The sequence below is a fragment of the Pleurodeles waltl genome, chromosome 3_1 (genome assembly GCF_031143425.1).
Source record: "Pleurodeles waltl isolate 20211129_DDA chromosome 3_1, aPleWal1.hap1.20221129, whole genome shotgun sequence".
NCBI classification, from domain to species: Eukaryota; Metazoa; Chordata; class Amphibia; order Caudata; family Salamandridae; genus Pleurodeles; species Pleurodeles waltl.
Window position 1 is genome coordinate 1,012,554,895 of NC_090440.1, and position 22,418 is coordinate 1,012,577,312.

Sequence of the window (22,418 nt, forward strand, 5' to 3'; positions counted from 1 at the left end):
AAAACTTATGAGTAATTCCATACTCGAATTCTTGAATAATAAAATGGGAACACTACCATATATATAGTATGGGATGCTCTGAAGCCATACTGTATATGAGAAACCATGACACAATTTGTTGCCAAAAAAGACATATGGCTACACAGAGGGAAAGCAAATTAATGCACAGATTACATAAATTTGAATCAATACACACTACTACTATTCAGGAGTCTATGGATAGAGAGGAAAGGGTTTATCAGCAGTTAGTAGCATTAAGGTTGCAAATGGGCAGCAAAATAAGGAGGAAGTCAGCAGCCAATTTTATGACACTCAAGGGAAGGCACTAGAATATGGTGATGCTGCCAGGGTGCCGCCTTGCACATAAGACTAGGGTTAAAAGCAATATGATTGTGATACTAGAGATTAAACATGATCACGATAATTGAATTAAAGGGATTGATCAGATACTTGAACAATTTAGGAAATTCTATAAGAAACCATATAAAGATGTTCAAACTGTGAAGAATCATCAAGAATGTTTTGTTTAAGAACATCATTTACCAGGGATAATGAAATGGGGATAGTGTATGAGATTGAGGCTTTACAAGCATGCAAGGTTGCCAGGGAAGATGGTATACCCATTCAGTTTTATAAAACATGTTCTTATAACCTTACCCCTATAATGGCTAAGATCGCTGCTGGTACTAGTGAGAGCAGCTACATGAGCTTCAGTGATATATTGTTAAACCCAAACAAGGCAGCTAATTAATGTGGTTAATAAAGACCAATATCTTTCATTAATGGGGATGCTGAAATCTATTTCAAAGTATTAGCAGTGTGATTATCCAATTTGATCAGTTAGGAACATCACAGCTTTATCCCTGGCCAAGATACCTTGGTGCATATTAAGAAGGCAATAGCAATTTTTAATGCAGAAAGTACCCTTCAAGAACCTGCAGGCATGATTTTCTTAGCTGCTGGGAAAGCACGTGATTGGTTTGATTGGGTTTCATGTGCATTATTATGGACAGTTCTGGATTATATGTGTGTATCCCAAAACAATTATTGCATGCATGTAGTTATTCTATACTGCACCTAGAGCTAGAATAGTAACTATAGGTCCAACCTCGCAGCATATAAATAACAAGGTGGACCAAGCAGAGATGTTCTATTGCTCCTCTGCTATTTGCTGTCTTGTCTTGTTAGAGCCATATATTAGATGAATACTGGAGAATTTATAACTGGCACCAGTGGAACTGAATAGAGTACAGGGCAAGGTATCAGCATATGCAGATGATGTAGCTGTACATACTACTAAAGAACTACAATATATTCAACTAGTGGAAAAATTGGTGAGCAATATGGTAGTGTTTCAGGAAATAAGCTTAATGTGGATAAAACCCAAATGCATATTGATTGTATATAGTATATAAGAAGAATACTGGCAATGTGAGGGAAGCTACTTAACTGAGTATTAGAATAAGTAACTTTGAAGACAAAATAATAGATATTAATTATGAGCATATAATGAAAGAATGCCTACAAAAATGTCACAACTGGAAGAGACTACCTTTATCAATAGTGGGTTGTAGCAACATTGTTAAATCTGATAGCTATTTCACTAAATTTTCACTAATGGTTCCTAATTCCTGTTCTAAAAAATTGGAATCGGTCACCAGTAAATTTATATGGCACTATTTGAAACCATCTAAAGAGAGGGCTGGGATCTCCCCGATTACAACCATTGTTACTGGGCTGTCATGTTGCAGAAAAGGTGTTGTTTAATATTGGAAGATAATACATTTTGAAATGTAACAATGAACAATGAATAAGATTAGCCTTGGACCTGGCACCAATTGCACACTGCCAAGATATGCTAAGATATATTGATCCTACTTGTTTTAAAAAAGATTAGGTGCAAGGTTGTTAAGATAGCATATACAATATGAAACACTTTTAGACACAAATTTTCAGATACCAAGTCTCAATATATGTACACCATTGTGGGGTATCTCATCACTTATGATTTACATACTTAATGACTCCTATTGTAATAGCTGGGATTAACAAGGGATACCTAAGTTGGGTCACATTGTAGAATCTTGCATATTACTCTCTTCTGCATCTGCAGAAGGAGTTCTCAATAGCGATAAACAATTGTTTTTGAAATACGTGGAAATTGGGGACTATTTTAGTAAAATATGGATATTCAATACCACCACCATTTCGATACCTTTACTTGAATTGTTAGGTGAACAAGTGAGGAAGTCAACTATACATTGCATTCATCATTTGTTCTCTCAGACATTTGAAGATAAATTGCATAACAGTGCTGAAAAATTGTCAAACAAGATTGGGCAGCCAAATAAACATGGAGGATATTCAAACAGTAATAAGAATGGATTAAACTTTGCTCAGATGTTCCCATTTGAAATTGTAACAATACAAGGTCATTAATAGACTGCACGATTCACCTACTTAGTTATATAAATTTAAAATATTGGAACATTCTTAATTGAGGTTTGTGTTCTATGAACTGAGTTATGGACTCAGCTGACGATTTACCCATGTTTGTTGAATGTCCATGTTTATTGAAGTTCTGTACATAAATTGCTACTATATTTTTTAAGGTACATACACAGGATATCTAATCCTCCCAATTTATAGACTACGTATTGCTCAATATTCTCAGGAAGAGAACCCACTATATAGCACACAATGGTAGGCACATGTATGGCATTATTATGGGATGGAGATAACCATTAATGACAAAAAGAGCAATAGGGCTTGTGCAAAATTTCATGGAATATGGGGACATTTAGAATGATAGAAACAGATCTAATGTCATATTGTAGGGAAGATAAATAATAGTGGAATGCATTTGTATTGTACCTTGGTGAACACTATATATAGCTTGTGCTGCATTTAAATGTATAGTTGTAATTTTAATTGTCATCTACTTCTTCAAATTAAAAATTAAAAAAGATACTTTGTCATTTGCATCATTATTTCTTCAATCATCCTGTTAAATGTCTATGAACAGCCAAAAGTATAGTTTTTGGTGCTCAGCTTGACAATGGAAGTCGGTTCTAGCTAGGGCTAAGAAGAAGCTGCCTACCTTGTAATACCCTTGATTACTTTACTGCAATATTCATCACCATGATCAACACCAAACTTGGCAGTGATAGTAGTGGCTATTCTAGCCACCCTGGCTTCTAAATAATCAGAACACAGAAGTCAAGCAGACAGCTATTGGGCTAGTTTTAACAGTAATAAAGACAAACTCAGTCTACTCCCTGCTAAAACATCAAACTACCTGAATCCCTCCAAATAAGATGAGAAAAAACTTAGCTTACCTTCAAATCGACCACAACATAAATAAAACTGCAACAATGTCACTTTTAACTCCTCCATTAGACTCTGTGCTCTCCTAATTATCTGGTTTTGTCCACCAACACTTCCACTCTCATAGGCACGGATCAGGAATCCAAAGTTGTGGACACAATTTAAGAGCCTCAGCAGTGTATTTCAATACAGTATCAAAATCCACTTCTTATTTCTCTCCCTGCTGTAAAATGTCTCCCTTTGTCAACCCACAATATTTAAATATATCTACTTATATCTATATATATATGTACATATATAGATATAGATATCTATATCTATATATGTATATATATATATAGATATAAGTAGATATATTTAAATATTGTGGGTTGACAAAGGGAGACATTTTATATATATATATATATATATATATATATATATATATAAATATATATATATATGTACATGTACATATCTTTTTTTAACTGAAAAATCAAAGGTTACAGGGATGTTATATTTAGGCTCACATTTTAAACGTATGGAACCATAGAAATTCACCAGTTCTAGTTAGAGTTACCACAAGTAACTATAACTTGTGGCCAAAGATAACTGCAACTCACGCCCCCTGTTTTTTACAACAAAACCTTGGGGAGGTGTCAGTCCTAAGGGCAGTGAGGGGGCACACCCCCCGCATGCAACAATTAAGTCCGGGGAGTGGTGGTCCCCAGGGCAGTGGGGGGCATGCTCCCCCACATATAAATAATATTGTGCCCCAGGAGGTGGTGGTCCCTAAGGCAGCAGGGGGCAAGCGACCCCCCCACACATACAACTAATAAGCCCCGGGGAGGTGAAAGTCCCCGGGAAGGCGGGAGGGGGCTAGGAGCCCCCCTGCTTTTTTTACACAGAAGCCCCCAGGATTTGGCCCACCCGGGAGACTGCACTTTTTTTCATTCTGTCGTACTGAACGCTTTAATTATGCAGAGACTCGTATTGACTTATTCAAATTTATTAGAAAGTTGAACTTAAAAAATGGTTCAAACTAAAAAATCAGAACAGTATGGGTAATGATTGCTCAGACATTTATGAGGCTCAAGATGTGTTGAGTATTAGTGATGTGGATACATTGGTAACCCTTCATGAGTTAGAAAAAACTGAGATACAGGAAAGTCTGAAGGATCTGCATAAAAGTTTGGATGATTTGTGTGTGACATATGATCTTACAGCTCCTTCGGGATTTAAACCCAGATCCACATGTTTGCCTAATATGAGCCACGATAATATAGATACTTTCCATGATGTGATTGTTCAGAATTTGATACAGTTTCGACATAGAACATGGTTTAAGATGAGACATAATCAAAATTTGACATATGATCAGAGATTAACTATCAAATCATTGGCAGAAGAGAGTAATACTATTATATGTCCGGATGACAAAGGTGGCAATATTGTACTTATGGGGAGAGAAAAGTATATTGAAGAAGTCATGCGTCAGCTTGATAATTGACAGTTTTATATTATTGTCACAAAAGATATATACTTTAATAGTATTACAGGAATTTGCCAATTTCTCACAGAATGGAAGGACAAAGGTTTGATATCATGGGAGGAATATTGTTTCCTTAAAAAAGATTTTCCTAAGATACCTGTACTGTACATTCTTCCTAAGATACATAAAGATAGGGACCATCCTCCAGGTAGACAAATAGTATCCTCATGTGATCGTGCTTTGGAAAATGTCTCGAAATATGTTGATTTCTTTCTGAGGGAATTTGAAATTAATTTACCATCGTATGTACGGGACACCAAAGATTTTCTGGGCAAACTTGAAGGTTTTTCATGGGAAGATGACTTTGTATTGATAACTCTAGATGTTAATTCCCTATATACCATTATCAAACATGAGAAAGGTATTCAAGCATGTAGATATTATTTACATACAAGATCAATGAAATACTTGGCACATACTGATATGATTATAGAGATGATCAGATACTGCCTTACTAATAATATATTTTTTTTTAACGGAGTATTGTATAAACAAATTCTCGGTACTGCCATTGGAACTTGTTTTGCTCCAAGTTTTGCTGGTTTGTTCCTAGGATGGTGGGAAGAGCAGATTTTCAAGGATGAGGTGAGGTACCCTGAAATTAAACAGGCCATATTGTGGCTTTGATACATTGATGATTTCTTTATCATCTGGAAAGGTACAGAAGGTGATGCAAAAAGATTTACTGATAAACTTAATAACAACAATTTTAATATTGTCCTGACACAAAATATGAGTAAATCATCTATTGGGTTTTTAGACACAAAAGTAAATATCAATAACAATATGATACATACAGAACTGTTTCACAAGTCGAATGCAGGCAATAGCTTACTTCATGCATCAAGTGGGCACCATGAGAATTTGAAGTGGAGTATCCCTTATGGTGAATTGTTGAGGGCTAAGCGGAATTGTAATACTGATGAGGCATTTGCGATGAACAAAAAAATATGATCATTAGGTTTCAACAAAGGGGCTATCCAAATTGGGTGATCACAAGGGCCATTGATAAAATCAAAGGGGTGAAAAGAACACAGACCCTATTTGAGAATAAATCCATGAAGAGAGATGATGATACCAATGAGACGAGAATTATTATGACTTATAATGAAGATACAGCACAAATTAAGATGATCATTTCAAAGAATTGGGAGATCTTGAGGAGCGATCCTATTATTGGTACTACAATTCAAAGGAGACCCCAAATCACTTATAAAAGGGGGCATAGTTTACACGATATTTTGAGATCTAATGACATCACAATGATTCCTCAAATTACAGATCACAGTCTACAGGGATTTTTCCCATGTGGAAACTGCAAAGCCTGTTGTAACAGTGTCATGTGGAAAGAATATCCTACATGCAAACCAGGATATTTGAGACCGATTAAGAAGTTTCTTACATGCAGTACTCCATTTACTATTTATGTGTTAGAGTGCCCTTGCCACTGGTGGTATGTAGGAAGTACCAAACATAGTGCAAAAAAATGCATTCTTGAACATATGCAAACTATTACATCTAATGATTCACACTATCCGGTAGCTAGACACTTTCAGGAGAAACATAATTCTGACAATTCTTTATTGTCATACTTTGGTATTGAGCATGGGCCATCCTACCACAAGGGTGGGGACAGAGAATTAATTTTACAGAAAAAGGAATCCAGATATATTCTAATTTTGGAAACCATGATACCTAAGGGGTTAAATACGGGTGAGGAATTAAATACTCACCTATATGAGGGTTGATGGATCACTGATGTTTGCAAATATCTGCCAATGTAATTTTAGAAAATGAAGAAAAAATATTTTAACTTGACATTTTAGTCTATTGTTTTGTGTACATAGTGCTTTTGTGATTAGATGAGAATTACTTTAAAAACAAGTTTATTTACTATGTATGTTTGTGTTATAACAGGTAGGATGGGGTCAGATGGATATATATTTGGATTGTCATTGACTTCTCCCTTTCCTCCTTACATTTAATGATATGGTCTGCACTGTGTGTAATGATATACAGATAAGGATGTTTTGCACTTATTTCTTTATTTTTCTTCTTTTTTTCTTTGCACGTTTATTTTAGTATTGATTATATTACAGTTCATTATGACATCTCTGATAGTGAAAAGGTTAAGATCAATAATTGACCTGTACTTAGTTTAAAAAATATTTGGGATTTCCCATAATATGACATAGTATAAGTGTGAGCTGGTTAGATGGATAATGGAATTTATAATGTATAATACTGCATATAACTGGACTTTTGTTATTCAAGCCTTATGCTGGTTATATATATAGTTTACATATATTTATTAAGTTATATTTTGCCCTTTATTCATGTCTGTTAATTATATAGCAATGGATTAGAGTTTATGTATTTATTGACTCTGACATGACAAGCCACACTTATATTAGTAAATATGGTAGGTGGGACTAATACAATGTTTTCCATCCTCTCCGTTGTCCTGTTTCTATGAGACTGAATATAATTGTATTTAAATGTTAATGATTGGTTGTATAATGCACGTGATCAAGGCTGTTGGGACAGCCGAAACGCATTGTGTTTTGGATTAAAGCTCGCTTTCATATACTATTTCCTGGATGTCTTGAGTGTGCATGTTAACCTGTTTGTTTTTTGTTGTTTGGAATTTCACCGGCTCGCTCTGCCAGTTTGTGCACCACCCCTCGCGGGCCGTCCGAGCTCGGAACGAGCATTTTGTCTGGTTATATATATATATGTATATGAATCTCTTTTTCACTGAAAAATCAAAGGTTAAAGGGATGTTATATTTAGGCTCACATTTTAAAGGTACGGAACCATAGAAATTCACCAGTTCTAGTTAGAGTTACCTCAAGTAACTATAACTTGTGGCCAAAGATAACTACAACTCAGGACCCCTGCTTCTTACAACAAAACCTTGGAGGGTGGCAGTCACAAGGTCAGTGGGGGGACACGGCCCTTGCATACAAATAATAAGTCCCGGGGATGGTAGTCCCCAGGGCAGCAGTGGGCACGCTGCCCCCACAAACAAATTACATTTTGCCCCAGGAGGTGGCGGTCCCTAAGGCAGCAGGGGCAAGCGACCCCTCCGGGCATACAACTAATAAGCCCCGGGGAGGTGAAAGTCCCAGGGCAGCGGGAGGGGGCTAGGAGCCCCCCCTGCTTTTTTACACAGAAGCCCCCAGGACTTGGCCCACCCGGGAGACCGCGCTTCATTTTCTTTTCTATTTTATGGCAGATCTGCGAATCCACCACAACTCTACTCGTAAAATCAAAAGAAAAATGTTTTTAGCCCTGGGGGTGGGTTTCTTTGGGACCCCAGCACCAGATCTAAGGGGTCAGGGTGTCCATACCCTGGCTGCTGTTATTTTTTTTATTTTATTTTTTGGGTCTCAGCTTCAGTCGAGTTCTAAGATGGCTGACAACACTTCACTGGCTTCTGTTGTTGAAGTGTTAACTTGGCATTGTTCAATTGATGAAACTGCCAGAGAAACAAAGAGCTTTTCCACACCAAGGCCTTCGTCTCAGCTCTGGGAGTGGTTTTCACACCCCATCATGGCTATTAAGCTACTGAGTGACAGTTGGAGGCTAACACAAATGAGCCTCTCTGATCTTCAAGCAGAAAAAAGCGACATTCTAAATGACTTGTTTTCTAAATATTTAATAAAATTGGACTTCACCACTGAGTTGGACTTTTAACATATTCTAAAAACAGCTCTCAAATCATTTGTTTAGCTGGTCCCTAGCCTTATATAGCAAACAAAATATTTAATATTGCCTCACAGGGTTTCTCTTGGGGTCAGTCAGCCTCCTACGGTGAAAACAGCTTTAAAGAGCCAGTCACTGTTAGGAAATGTTACCTTTAAATTTCTACATCATCTACTATTAAATGTCATGTACCCTGCTCTGTGGACTACAAGGAATAGGTAGCACTATTCATTAATATTTAAAAGGGAGATTTTCTCCTGTCAAAATGGTTTATTTTAACAGATCATTCTGCAGAGTTAAACTGCAGCTGATAGGCTACAGGGGTATGCCTGGAGTAATCTTTGTCTGGTTACACTAGGGGATGGTGTAGTAATACTATAGTCCATAGGTCACCTTTAACTGTGCATGTCATAAGTGTACTCCAATCACCATATACTGTGGTCTTATAGGAAAGTTAAATGTTCCAATTAAGGTTACTTCCAATGTTGAATTTGTTTAGGTGTCAGACCACTTGTACTGGGGCCTGGTTAGTAGTCTCCCAGTCTGCAGATTCAAAACCCCAGCAGGATCATTCCACAAAGAAATGGTGGTGACCACACAAAAAAAGTTGCTTTCTCACTATCTGTAATGCTCCTAATATCTCTCTCAAGATGAATCACATAGAAGTGCAGGGGTGAAGGTGTACCCAAGAAATTCCAAGTTTAAATTGACCTACATTCTGTGTTACTCCTTAAGCAAGTGGTAAATGTGGTCAAAGCTAAGCAACACTTACCTACTTGTTGCTTTGCAGGCGTGCAATTAAGTTACAATAACAGGCTTTCAACAGAATTTGAATTTCAATCTCTAAATTAAAAAAACAAAGACCTGGATCAAGGATAACCTCCCAATTGATTATGCGATTTATTTTTGATTTAAGTGTGGGTGACCATCACACAAAAAAGTTATGAACCCTTTTCAGCTTTTGCCTCCAAGCATGTTTAACTGTCTTTTGGGGACCAATATACATGTACACAACATATACATACACAGAGAATGAGCCTGTCAGCTATTTGCTGTTGGCGGTTTTTAAGATTTGATATTAGTTAGGTGGGCTTTCCTTAAAACCATGGTAATTTGTGGAAAATTACATGGCTTTGCCATTACATTTTGCATTGCCTTCTGCTATAAAAAAGGGCTTTAAGCAGTCCGATGTTGTAATCCCTCCCCACTTGCCCCTGCACCCACTATGTCTCTGTGGCTCACCATGCTGATGTGGCTACCAGCCATTCGCTGCAACCTGATGCAGGCCATGATCTCTTACCTTTTTCCACTCATGCTTTTGGCTTTTCCAATGCATTGTGGATTACATCATGGGCAATGGCAGAGCCAATGGCACCATTCAACCATCTAGATTGAAAACAATTTATTTCAAGATGCATGCATAGCGGACATTTTGCTATGGCTACTCTTCTATTTGATGAAAAACACATTGAAATATATTATAATTGACAGCACATTTTCCTGTGAGTAGTTGTACCCATGAATTGTAAGGGACAAGACATGTTTACTCACAGAGAAAAGCTTTGTAATCAGAAAACTTTTGTTATTCCTTTAAACTCACAAGTCACACCTGAGTCTGGAGTAAGCCACAACTACTCCATGCGAGTGCTCAATGCGAGTGCTCTGTGAATCAGGCCTAGATACTGATGTGTAGTTCACATTGAAGACAGGATTAAGATACATCAACTGATAAAGAAAGTTTTGTGAATCTGGCTTGCATAGTTCACTCATGTATCTAAACACTGTATTACTATGACGTATGTTGCATTTCCTAATGCATTGTGCAAAAGGAAGCATAAATATTAAAAAGATATAAAACAACTAAAATAATTACATCATACCTGTGGGCACGCCCATATATTTTCACTTCTCTTGTAGTCACATATAGCTAGCACAGAAACATTCTGTATTCTTTTCACCCACTGTACACAGATTCTGTCATCTAATATCCATGTCACCCAAACAAAGTAGTATTCACTGCAGACAAAAAAAAAAAAATTCAAAATACGCCTTTAAAAAGAAATAACCAGAGGAAGACTAGATCATTGCTTTTTTTCAAAGCTAAAAATAAGATTAATAAAAAATATAATTAGATAGACTCTCACCTAGATGCCATCACTGAAGGCACAGGGACTTCCATCAAATACACATCTCTTGGAGCATCTGTTTTCACTGTGAACAATCTGACAGTTGGATTTTTAGTCCCTGCCTTGAAAGGAAATTAATTTCAATGTTATATAGTTCTTACAGAAAGAAGAAAATCATGTAAACATTTTGATCTGTGTAAATAGTTTTCATTTTTAAAACTGTTTTACATTTCGGTACAATGAAGATGATTTGTATTGAGTTCATGAGCCTACGTGGATTTTAACCCACCTGCAATGATAAAAAAGAAGCACTTATGAGTAACACAACCAGCAAAGGCTCTAAGCGCAGCATGCAACTGAAAGTTCCAAAGTATTCTTGAAGTAAAAATAATAGAAACATTAGAAAGAGTGTTTATGTTTATGTATTTATAAAGCACATAAGTACCCTGAGGCATCCCAGCACTAAATAGGAGTTAGCGGATTACACTAAAGTGTGAAGTGACATGAAGCAACCACAGTTATTGTGGAAATAGCCAAGCTTTAACCATTTTCCTGAATCTTGGTTCCTCCTCCAGATGCATGAGCTCCAGTGGCATTGAGTTCCAAAGTTTAGGAACCAGATTCACAATGTGGATCTCTAAGTCTTTGGAACGGTCAATAGTCGACCCTGAGCACATCGAAGCAATCTGGTAGGAAAGTAAAGGGAGATAAGATCTCTGATCTCTGGAGGGTCCTTATTCTTCATTGCTCTATGTGCCAAACATAGTAATTTAAATGTAACTCTGGCTTCAATTGGAAGGCAATGTAACAATATCATGGCTTCTTTCGATTTTGTGTCACATATGTCAGTGTACCGAGGTAGAGGGAACTGCAATAGTCCAAGCAGGGAAGCACTGAAGATTGGACCACAGTTCTTCTTGAATCCTCGGGAATAAGATCAAGTATCTCACAAATGATCCTTCATTGTCTGCAACAGGAGGGGGCCAGTTTTTGTTGCTTGGACATCCATGACTAGGGCTGTATCCAGCCACATTTCCAAATTCTTGACATAGGAGCTGGGAATCAGAGAAGTCCACAAACAGACTGGCCAGCTGATCCCCAGTGACAGAGCTAGACAGTTCCCTAAGATCAATAGTTCAGTTTTATTGACATTTAATTTTAGGCAGCAGTTAGCCATCCATTTGGCAGCTTTTTCCAGGCATGCTGTGGCATGAAGCTGCATATTTACTATTGTTTTCAAGGGTAATTGCACAATGCAATGGTATTTAGAGCTGCACAAGCAGGCCTTATGATCAGCGAGTTCATTCTAATATGTGCACCCAAGTGGGTTGTGCAAGCATTCACACAAAACTTGAGTTAATTAGAGCATTAGTTTGCTAGAATTCGCATTTCTTGTTTCCTAATACATAAACTAGTTGAATATATTACTAATTAAGGATGTGGATCTCAGATATCAAGATTGTAAAGGCCTCATTGCTTTCACAATGCCTCAATAGGCTTGGACTATCTGTGACAGATCTTCTGAAGTTGAGTTTTCTTTCTGCCAAGGTCCACCTTGTTAGGCACAGTGATAATGTGCAGGAAAATATAAATAAAATGTGTCCAGTAAATTGGAATGAAAGTTCCAGCATGCCAGGAACATGACTTTATTGAATTTAGTATTATAAAACCCTTACTTTGAGTGTTTATTTTGGTTGAACCAGAAAAATGTGAATCAGGCCGACATGACCTTACTCTCTGGCGCGCATGACAATCAGTTTCATGAAAAACAATTCCACCAAAATGGCGAGAAACTTCAAATGCTACAAGTGAGTCTCTGCTGGGCTCATGGGCCAACCAGATTGATGACTCAACATTTGATTCTAAATGGATTCCTATGTCACTGTATATGTGAATCTAAAATATTCCCACAATGCAGCTATATTTTGTGCTTGTACAGCAGGAGCTTGAGGTCTAAATACTGTTCAAAAATTTGCCACGAAAGGATGAAACAAGGGGGCACAGCTGTCACATTCCATAAATCATCTTTCTGAAATGAAATAGTCTATGACAAGAGATGCCAAGGAATCTAATGCAAGTTCTAAAAATACTTCAGCACCACTTATTCTAGGAAGTAATTGGGCTATGCACATCAGACTGAGGACTCATGAACTCTAGTACACGGAAGAGATCCTGGCATACAAACCTGCCAGAAGCAAAGATCATTCAAAGCAGACAAATCCTAAGCAGACCACTATTTGTTGGGTTCTCCAATTTACCCTCCATTGGCTTCAGCTGTCCCAGAGATAAGAATACACAAGCTCCATAGAGCGATGCAGACAATTACAAAGGTAGTGATATTAATATATTTCACCTTATTTCTATTAATTGTTTTGAAATGTTTAAGCTATAAAGCTGTCATTTTTTTCTTCATTATCTTACTGGATTGTTAACACGCTCTTGTAATTTTAAGATAAATAGAAGAAAAGCATAACATTTATAAATTGACTGCATCAAAACAATGTTTCATCCCTCATGCCTGGCATTAAAAAAGACATTTTATCATCCACTGTTTAATCTATCCAAATAACTTTGATAAGGTGAGAAGAGTGTGAAGAAATGGTTTCCTTTTATAGGACCTTAAATGTCCATTTTTATAACTTGTATAAAATTAGCTCACTCTCAAACTCAAAAAGTTTCCTTTGTAGCAACAGCCAGAAAGTTTATAAGATACACCTCTAATCTTCTACCAATTTCATCCTCTACAGAGGGTTACAACCTCAAGGGTGATTAGTGTGCCATAAAAACACACATAACATAGCATAACATAACACAACATAACATCACATAACAATACATAACACCTAACATATAACATAACATTACATAACATAGCATAAAATAACATAACATTAATTATTTACTTAAAATAATGCATGCAGGCCAGGTCACTATTAGCAGCACACATTAGGGTACTTGGAGCTAGCACCAAAACCTGACTCCATAAAATACCCTCTAACTGTGCCAAACTTGGATGATCTCTTCCTAACCAATTTGCCACCTCAAAAGCGATTAGGGAATGTATTTTGATTTTGTAGACCCTACACAGAGGGTCCATAGAAAATCATCCATTGGAGTAGTCAAATTGTACTAGCAGTTTCATTGCCTAGGTACAAGAGAAAGTCAGCCCCTTAAGATGAACATCCCATTTTCCACTAGCTTCCAAATGAAACACTGAGCAAATATAAGCCAAAGGATTCATTTAACTGACTTGAGCATAAATACCAATTACAGAAACACTCAACCAACCACAAGGGGAGATGGCTGCTCTAGACACACATTAAATGAGTGGACTAGAAACATTGCATGGCACTCTGCATTAAACAACAACATTGAATCTGAGAAATGGTTCTATAATTTCCAAATACTATTTTTAATTTACATGGTTGAAATAGGTACCTCTGAAGCAGACCCTTCTCTGTTTCTTGATCTTGGAATATTGGGCTGAACAGCAGAGTCACTGGTCAGTAATAATAGAAGCTATATGCATTTTGTCTACATCTGCCTAGCACCAAAAGCCTGAAAATTACCCAAATTATTTAGTTTATAGATGATGGGCTATTGTGAATGAATAAATCTGATGATTTTCCCTCAGAGAAAGAAATATTAGACAATGGTGCTTTTTCTTGATTTAAAAAAAATCTATCAGGCACTGGGCACTTCAGTAATTTTTGATGATCACATTTTAACCATTACATTCCTAAACAAGCTAGCTTTCACAGTCAATGTTATCCCTGGATTGTTTTCTATCTTAAGTTGAAACAAGTTAGGATGTTCATTCAATCCTTCATCTATGTTTTCATTAAATCAATTTTAACTTTAAGACTGACTTATGCGGCACAGCCACAACTCAAAATGCTAATAGATACTTACAAAGCCATGGAAGGGGTGACTTGCACCACCTTGAGTGGCTTTGTACAGAAATGAAGCGCAACAGAGTGGCTTGCTCTGCATTATGTTACATTTTGTGATGGGAGGCATTCAATGGGTGGAACTTGTGTGTTCCCTTGTGTATCCATCAATGGATTTCATTCAATCCTAGATTTACAAATGTTTCAAACCTGCACTTGGATGAAATCACTCTTCCTCCCAGAGCCTGGCGTAATGAGGAGATTTTTTTTTTCTTCTTGTCATTTCCTCATCTGGGTCTGATTCACAAAGGTAAACACACATACCTTTGTGTAACTTTATGATTATTTCGGTTTTACAAAGGGATTTAAGGGTAGTATGTTAACAAGCGCGGAGCCGATGCACATACAACAATAGGCCAAAACTATATTTTTATGTGCAGAGACTGTGCACCCACAAAAATACTTCTAGACAACAAAAAATGTAACTTTAGCTTTGGAAAACAGGCACTCTGTGTATGCTGCATTCTGCAACAAACAAAGAAAGAAGAAAGTGCTTTGTAAGATTGTTTTCGTGAGGGAAGGTACACCTTCCTGCACCAAAAAAATTATCCTTGTAGTTTAGGCACCCTTGCACCATGGTTTGCATATTGCTTCCAGACAATAACACAAGTTAGGCTTAGGTATGGACCGGATGGACCATCCTTTCAGGATGATTGGGAGGGACTGTACCCAGCCCGATTTATAATTGAATGGGCTTTGCACACATTAAGAAATCTGACACCAGCCCTGCTTTTTTCACCCCCAGACAAATTGGAAACTTGACTGGGATGGGGAAGAATGTTCTAGAACCAAATGTGGGGGAAGGACAGTGAAACCCACCACCCAGGCTGGCAGCAGATATAAATACTGGAACACCACAGCCACTCATCAAAATAAACACTGCTGGCCTTGTTGAGGTTACAGAAGAAGGACTGACCTGCTGCTTGAATGGGCTGCCTTGTTCTCTGAGAAAGAAGATTTATCCTGCTTGCCTTAATCCAAGGCTAACAGAGCGACTTCATGGATCCATTGACTGACCGCCTGTGTGTGATACAGGTAAACAACAAGCTTCAGAGGCCTCCCTGTAGCTGTCTGGACCTGCAACTGGACCTGTGTGAGCATTGCTGGCCCCTGAGTCCCTGAGTTCCTAATCTCCCAGCAGTGACTACCAAGGTCCAGAACCCTTGGCTGCCATCAGAGAAGAAGAAAATCCTGATGTCTGGGGCTCATTGCAACTGCAAACGGGAGACTCCATGGCAAGACTCTGGTGCCTGCGATGGCTGCCAACGTGAAGTTGAGGTAAGACCTGCTCTGCACTCCAACAGTGACCACCAGAGAACCACCAGTGACAACTGACAATACGAGACCTGCACTTCATGCTACAGCAATAACAACCTGCGATGACTGCCAACACGAAGCTACAGCAACAACCCTCTGTGAACTTGACCAGCTCTTTGCGCTACAGTGATGAGCATCCATGGCACCTGCTCTTCAACTTTTGTGGTTCACTCTTACAAGTGTTATTGTTGTTGCATGTGTAGAGCTTTGACCCCCACCTCAGCCCATAACCCAGTTGCTTATAGGTTGCATTTGCATCATAATCATGTTACGGGATCAGATTTGTTGTGTAGTATTTGCTCTTTATCAAATAAAACAATGTATTCCTCTTAAATACAGTACTTGTCCAAACCATTAAGAAAGTTGCCATAGTATTTGTATTGTTGTGTTTTACAGCCTTTGGCACTCATTGCTAATTTGTGCATACAAGATCAAAAACCTGCTGAGAAGAGACCATTCAATGAACTCTAATAAAAGAGGAAGGCTGATACGCCAATCCGTCAAAAGCTGAAACACTTAATTGCAACAAAAATCCGTAACAAAGAATGTACTTCCAATTGTCCAGTGGAAATTGGTTTCTTCTTCACCCATTTGCATCATATGGGTTTTTGGATATTAGACTGTGTCCAGGTTTGTCCTGTCAAGCAGGGAGAATCTATTGAGTAGATATAAGTACCCACTAAGCTGGTAGATACCATTAGACAGCCACCATTACTTGGGGCCTGATTTAGATTGTGGCAGGGGGATTATTACTCCATCACAACGATAACAGATATCCTCTCCGCTGAAATCTAAATACCATAGAAAACAATGGTATTTAGATTTTGGTGGACGTGATATCTGTCACCGTTGCGAAGAAATAACCCCTCCGCCAAGATCTAAATCATGCCCCTAGTTCTGCAATTGCACTGAACTGGATCTTTCTACCTAGCATGTGTCATTTAAAATGCCATAGCTGCAACTTGAAAAAGTAGGGATCATTTTTAACTGGTCAACTGGAATTCCTAAAAGAACACAGCAGATAAAAATGTAAACAACACCAGTGTATATTTTAGATTAGCAGACTTCAAGTGCAACTCAAAATAGACTTCTGAGGGACAGAAATGAAGGCTCTTTTGTGGGTGGGCTGGTGGCTGAAGGCTTCAGAGAATGGAGTCAGCGAAAGGCCCACTATCAAATATCAGGTGGATCTCTCACCTCTAAATGAACTGGAGGGAACACAAAATTTGTGGAGTTGTGCACCACTGAATTCTGGAGCATAAACCAATTCACCAAACCTAATCAAAGCCTTTAGTTTTTTACTATCACTTTTGTTTGTGATTATCTAAAGTCTGACAACTGACAGACTTGTCATTTACATACATTGCTTTGGACATTAATAGCAGAAGTATTACAAAAATGTACTACCAAACTAAAAAAGAATAAGGGAATAATGGAAATTAAGGATAAATTGTGGTGATTGTCGTGCACCACTGAAACTGGAAATCAATGAAAATGAACCACAAAATTTAAGATTCTACCAGAAAAGAAAAAACATTGTGTCAAGACTCATGTAGTTAAAATAATTGGTTTGAAACTCTTCCTAAGACAATCAACAGGCTTTAGAGGAAGCTACGGAGCATTGGACTTTCTGACCATGACCAGGGGTGCTGCAAACTGAAGTTAATCTGCATTTAGGCTCAATTTGGCTCAAAGATCACTAGGAACTATGGGCCCGATCCACAAAGAGGAACGTAAATGTTTGGTATAAACTTAGACCACAGGTCTAAGTTTATGACTTTGGGAATTCACAGAGAGCAATTACAAGTAGTATCTTTACATCCGCACTCAGGGCAGGGACACTGTTTTTTCTCGTTGATCAAGAGGTTAAAAGACTACTCTCCTGTATGGAAATGCATCCTTGGCATGGTTACCTGCTAATTTTTTGCCTTTTGCTGATGCCAGTTATGATTGAAAGTATGCTGGGACCCTGCTAACCAGGCCCCTGCACCAGTGTTCTTTCCCTAAACTGTACCTTTGCCTGCACAATTGGCACAGCCCTGGCCCTCAGATAAGACCCTTGTAAATGGTGCCCCTGGTACCAAGGGCCTGGATGCTAGGGAAGGTCCCTAAGGGCTGCAGCATGTATTATGCCCCCCTGGGGACCCCTCTCTCAGCACATGCACACTGCTTCACAGCTTCTGTGTGCTGGTGGGGAGAAAATGACTAAGTCGACATGGCACTCCTCTCAGAGTGCATGCCGACCTCACACTGCCTGTGGCATAGGTAAGTCACCCCTCTAGCAGGCCTTACAGCCCTAAGGCAGGGTGCACTATACCACAGGTGAGGGCATATGTGCATGAGCGCTATGTCTCTACAGTGTCTAAGCAAAACCTTAGACATTGTAAGTGCAGAGTAGCCATAAAGAGTATATGGTCTTGGAGTTTGTCAAATATGAACTCCACTATTCCATAATGGCTACACTGAAATCTGGGAAGATTGGTTTCAAACTTCTCAGCACAATAAATGCACACTGATGCCAGCGTGGGATTTACTGTAAAATACACCCAGAGGGAATCTTAGAGATGCCCCCTGAATACCATTCTGACTCCTAGTGCTAGGCTGACCAGTTTCTGCCAGCCTGCCACAACCAGACGAGTTGCTGACCACATGGGGAGAGTGCCTTTGTCACTCTGTGGCCAGGAACAAAGCCTGTACTGGGTGGAGGTGCTTCTCACCTTCCCCAGCAGGAACTGTAACACCTGGTGGTGAGCCTCAAAGGCTCATGCCTTTTGTTACAGCACCCCAAGGCATCCAAGCTAGGGGAGATGACGCCCCTCCGGCCACTGCCCCCACTATTGGCAGCAAGGCTGGAAGAGATAATGAGAAAAACAAGGAGGAGTCACCCACCAGTCAGGACAGCCCCTAAGGTGTCCTTACTTGAGGTGATCCCTGCCTTTAGTATTCCTCCATCTTGAGTTTGGAGGATTCCCCCAATAGGATTAGGGATGTGCCCACCTCCATTCAGGGAGGAGGCCCAAAGAGGGTGTAGCCACCCTCCAGGACAGTAGCCATTGACAACTACCCCCCCTGACCTAAACACTCCCCTAAATTTAGTATTTAGGGGCACCCCAGGAAATCAGATTCCTGCAACCTGAAACAAGAAGAAGGACTGCTGACCTGAAAGCCCTGCAGAGACGACGAAGATGACAACTGTTTCGGCCCCAGCCCTACCAGCCTGTCTCCTGACTCGAAGAAAACTGCAACAGCGACACATCCAACAGTGACCAGCGACCTCTGAAGCCTCAGAGGACTGCCCTGAAACCTGAACGACCAAGAAACTCCCGAGAACAGTGTCACTGTTCACTCACAGCAACATCTTTGCAACAAAGAAGCAACTTTGAAAGAACTCACTCTTCCCGCCGGAAGCTTGAGACCTTACCCTCTGCACCCGACACCCCCGGCACGAGCTCCAGAGAACCAACACTACAGGGAGGACTCCCAGGCAACTGTGACCTCGTGAGTAACTCGAGACGAGCCCGCTGGCCCCCCACAGCGACACATGCAGAGAGAATCCAGAGGCTCCCCCTGACCGTGACTGCCTGTAACAAGAACCTCGACTACTGGACCATGCAATGCAGCTGCAGCCCCCAGGACCAAAAGGAACCGAACTTCAGTGCAGGAATGACCCGAGGCGACCCCCTGCCTAGCCCGGTCAGTGGCTGGCCCAAGAAGCCCCCCTGTGCCCTGCCTGCACCACTAGAGTGACCCCCGGGTCCCTCCATTCATTCTTACATAAAACCCAACGCCTGCTTAGCACACTGCACCCGGCCACCCCTGTGCCTCTGAGGGTGTGTTTTGTGTGCCTACTTGTGTCCCCCCTAGTGCTCTACAAAACCCCCCAGGTCTGCCCTCCTAGGACACGGGTACTTACCTGCTGGCAGACTGTAACCAGAGCACCCTTGTTCTTCATGGGCGCCTATGTATTTTAGGCTCCTCTTTGACCTCTGCACCTGACCGGCCCTGTGCTGCTGGTGTGGTAACTTTGGGGTTGCCTTGAACCCCCAACAGTGGGCTGCCTGTGCCCAGGAATTTGAACTTGTAAGTGCCTTACTTACCTGAAAAACTAACCATTACTTACCTCCCCCAGGAACTGTTGATTTGTGCACTGTGTCCACTTTTAAAATAGCTTATTGCCATTTTAACTAAAACTGTGTATGCTACTGCTCTAATTCAAAGTTCCTAACTTACCTGTGTGGAGTACATTGCATTTTATGTATTTACTTCAAATCTTGAACTTGTGGTTCTAAAAATAAATTAAGAAAATATATTTTACTATATAAAACCTATTGGCCTGGAGTTAAGTCTTTGAGTGTGTGTTCCTCATTTATTGCCTGAGTGTGTACAACAAATGCTTAACACTACCCTCTGATAAGCCTACTGCTCGACCACACTACCACAAAATAGAGCATTAGAATTCTCTAATTTTGCCACTATCTTACCTCTAAGGGGAACCCTTATACTCTGTGCACACTATCTCTTACTTTGAGATAGTATATACAGAGCCAACTTCCTACATTTCCTCTTTAACAAATATTATTCTAGCAGAGTTAAAAAATAAGAATAAAACTCAGGACCATTTGAAAACTGAGCTGTAGATCAGAATAGTGAAAAATAGATTTATAACAAAATTGTTAACAAAAGGACACTGAGAAAAGCCTAAATCTCCTTTGAAGGCTCAGATAGAGAAATACAGAATCACAAACCATAACAAAATCTCTGTTTAAGCAACTAAATCTACGAAAATATTAAGTGTCACAATCATAAATAACGCTGACAGCAACCTAAGAGAGGGTCTTAAAATAATCTGATAGAGTCTTGGGAGGAGAATGGAAAGTGGCCCCCAAACCTTTTTATACATAATTTGTGCATACTAATTAATAAAACTGCAAACTCATCATTGTATGATCATGGTTAGGTCCCAATGGCAAATTAAAAACAACTACTCCAACATTAAAGTTTCTTAGCACTAACCAATTTCTTAATGTAAGTTAAATCTTCCATTTGCTTCCCTAGCATCTGCACTCTAGAAATGTGCAACATAATAGGAAACATTTTTCAAACAATAGTTCATAGAATTATGTTCTTCATCATGCGTGCATTGAAGCTTCCAGCGTGACTGCTTCAAAACGATACTTTAGGCACAAGAGGGAAATCTTCATTTACAATAAATGCTTTCTAACGCGGTCACCCATTTCTTAAATTAAATATTTGTATTGGATTTTCAAATGCAGATAACAATAATGATTAATACCATTTGAGGAAGACAGCAAGGCAAAGTTGTACTTATAGTTCCAGTGAGTTCCAGCAATCAGAGTATACAAACAGTAGTGATTTCACCTTGTTTAAGAGTTCTTTAACATCTCTGGCATATGCCGGATTGTTCTGATCACAATAGGGAAAACAGAGAGTATAGGGGGCAGTGAGTAAGTGACAGGGTAAGGTGTGAGTGTATGGAAGTGATGATATTGCAGCTTGTTTGGGCATGTAGGCATTTTAGGTAGCAGCTTGTGCGCAGGGGTGAACCTAAGTTGGTTGCCTCAGGGTGCTGATGCTGGAACCACTGGCAGTGGTGCTAGGTATTAAGAATGTTTGGGGTGTGTGAGGTCACGGGTGAAGATCATCATTGTTCACCTGCTGTTAGAAGCATGTTACTATTGCTGCCCATTGGGGGAAAATCTGGTGTTTCTGTATGTGTTGTACCTTCTCATATTGGAGGGCTTCCTCTTTGGCAGCACCCCACTTTTGCATCACCCAATGCCAGGTGGTTACTGGCAGGACTGCGAGGGATCGCCAATGAGGTGTTAAGGTATGTTTAGCCAGGAGAAATGCTAATGACACAAAGCAGGCTCCCACTATTTGTTGTTTCTTGCATTTAAGGGTGCCAAGGAAAATGCTTCCCACGTGTAAATGTCTGTGAGTGATGTTACTGTTTGTAAGGTGGTGTGAACTAAGCACCAATAGCTCTGAAGAGCTGGAGATGTCCAAAGCATGTGTTTAAGGTCAGCATCCAGAGCCTAGCAGCATAGGGAGTTTGTTTGTGTGTTCAATTGTACTGGGGTTATATATGCCCTATGAAGTATGAAGTCCTGTATGTTTGTTAAGCAGGAGTTTCAGGATTCGATTTTGGGGAACTGGAGTGCTTTGTCCCATTCCTTGTCATGAAGTATCCTCCCAAAATCATCCTTCCATTTTTGATGTTGTTGTTAAGCAAACAAGTGTAACCTTGTGTATGGCTCTTGTTAGACCAGACAGCCTTAGGGTGGTCACCCCTAACTTTTTGCTTGCCTCCCTCCACTTTTTTTAACACTGTTTTTGCTGGTTTTAGGACTGCTACCAGTGCTAAAGTGCATATGCTCTCTCCCTGAAAACATGGTGACATTGGTTCCTACCCAATTGGCTTATTTAATCTGCTTGTAA

At 39.5% G+C, this 22,418-nt stretch overlaps 1 protein-coding gene across 3 annotated transcripts in view; it reads right to left on the minus strand.

Annotated features, from left to right (window-relative positions):
* The window catches only part of LOC138284927 (prolyl endopeptidase FAP-like), a 551,554-nt gene that overhangs the window by 377,124 nt on the left and 152,012 nt on the right, over positions 1-22,418 (minus strand). For all 3 annotated transcript variants that reach the window (XM_069224259.1, XM_069224257.1, XM_069224258.1), the window contains 2 exons: positions 10,711-10,814; positions 10,447-10,582 (listed from right to left, as the gene is read on the minus strand). In XM_069224259.1, coding sequence (XP_069080360.1) covers positions 10,447-10,582; positions 10,711-10,814 — 240 coding nt within the window. The remainder of the gene's footprint in view (positions 1-10,446; positions 10,583-10,710; positions 10,815-22,418) is intronic.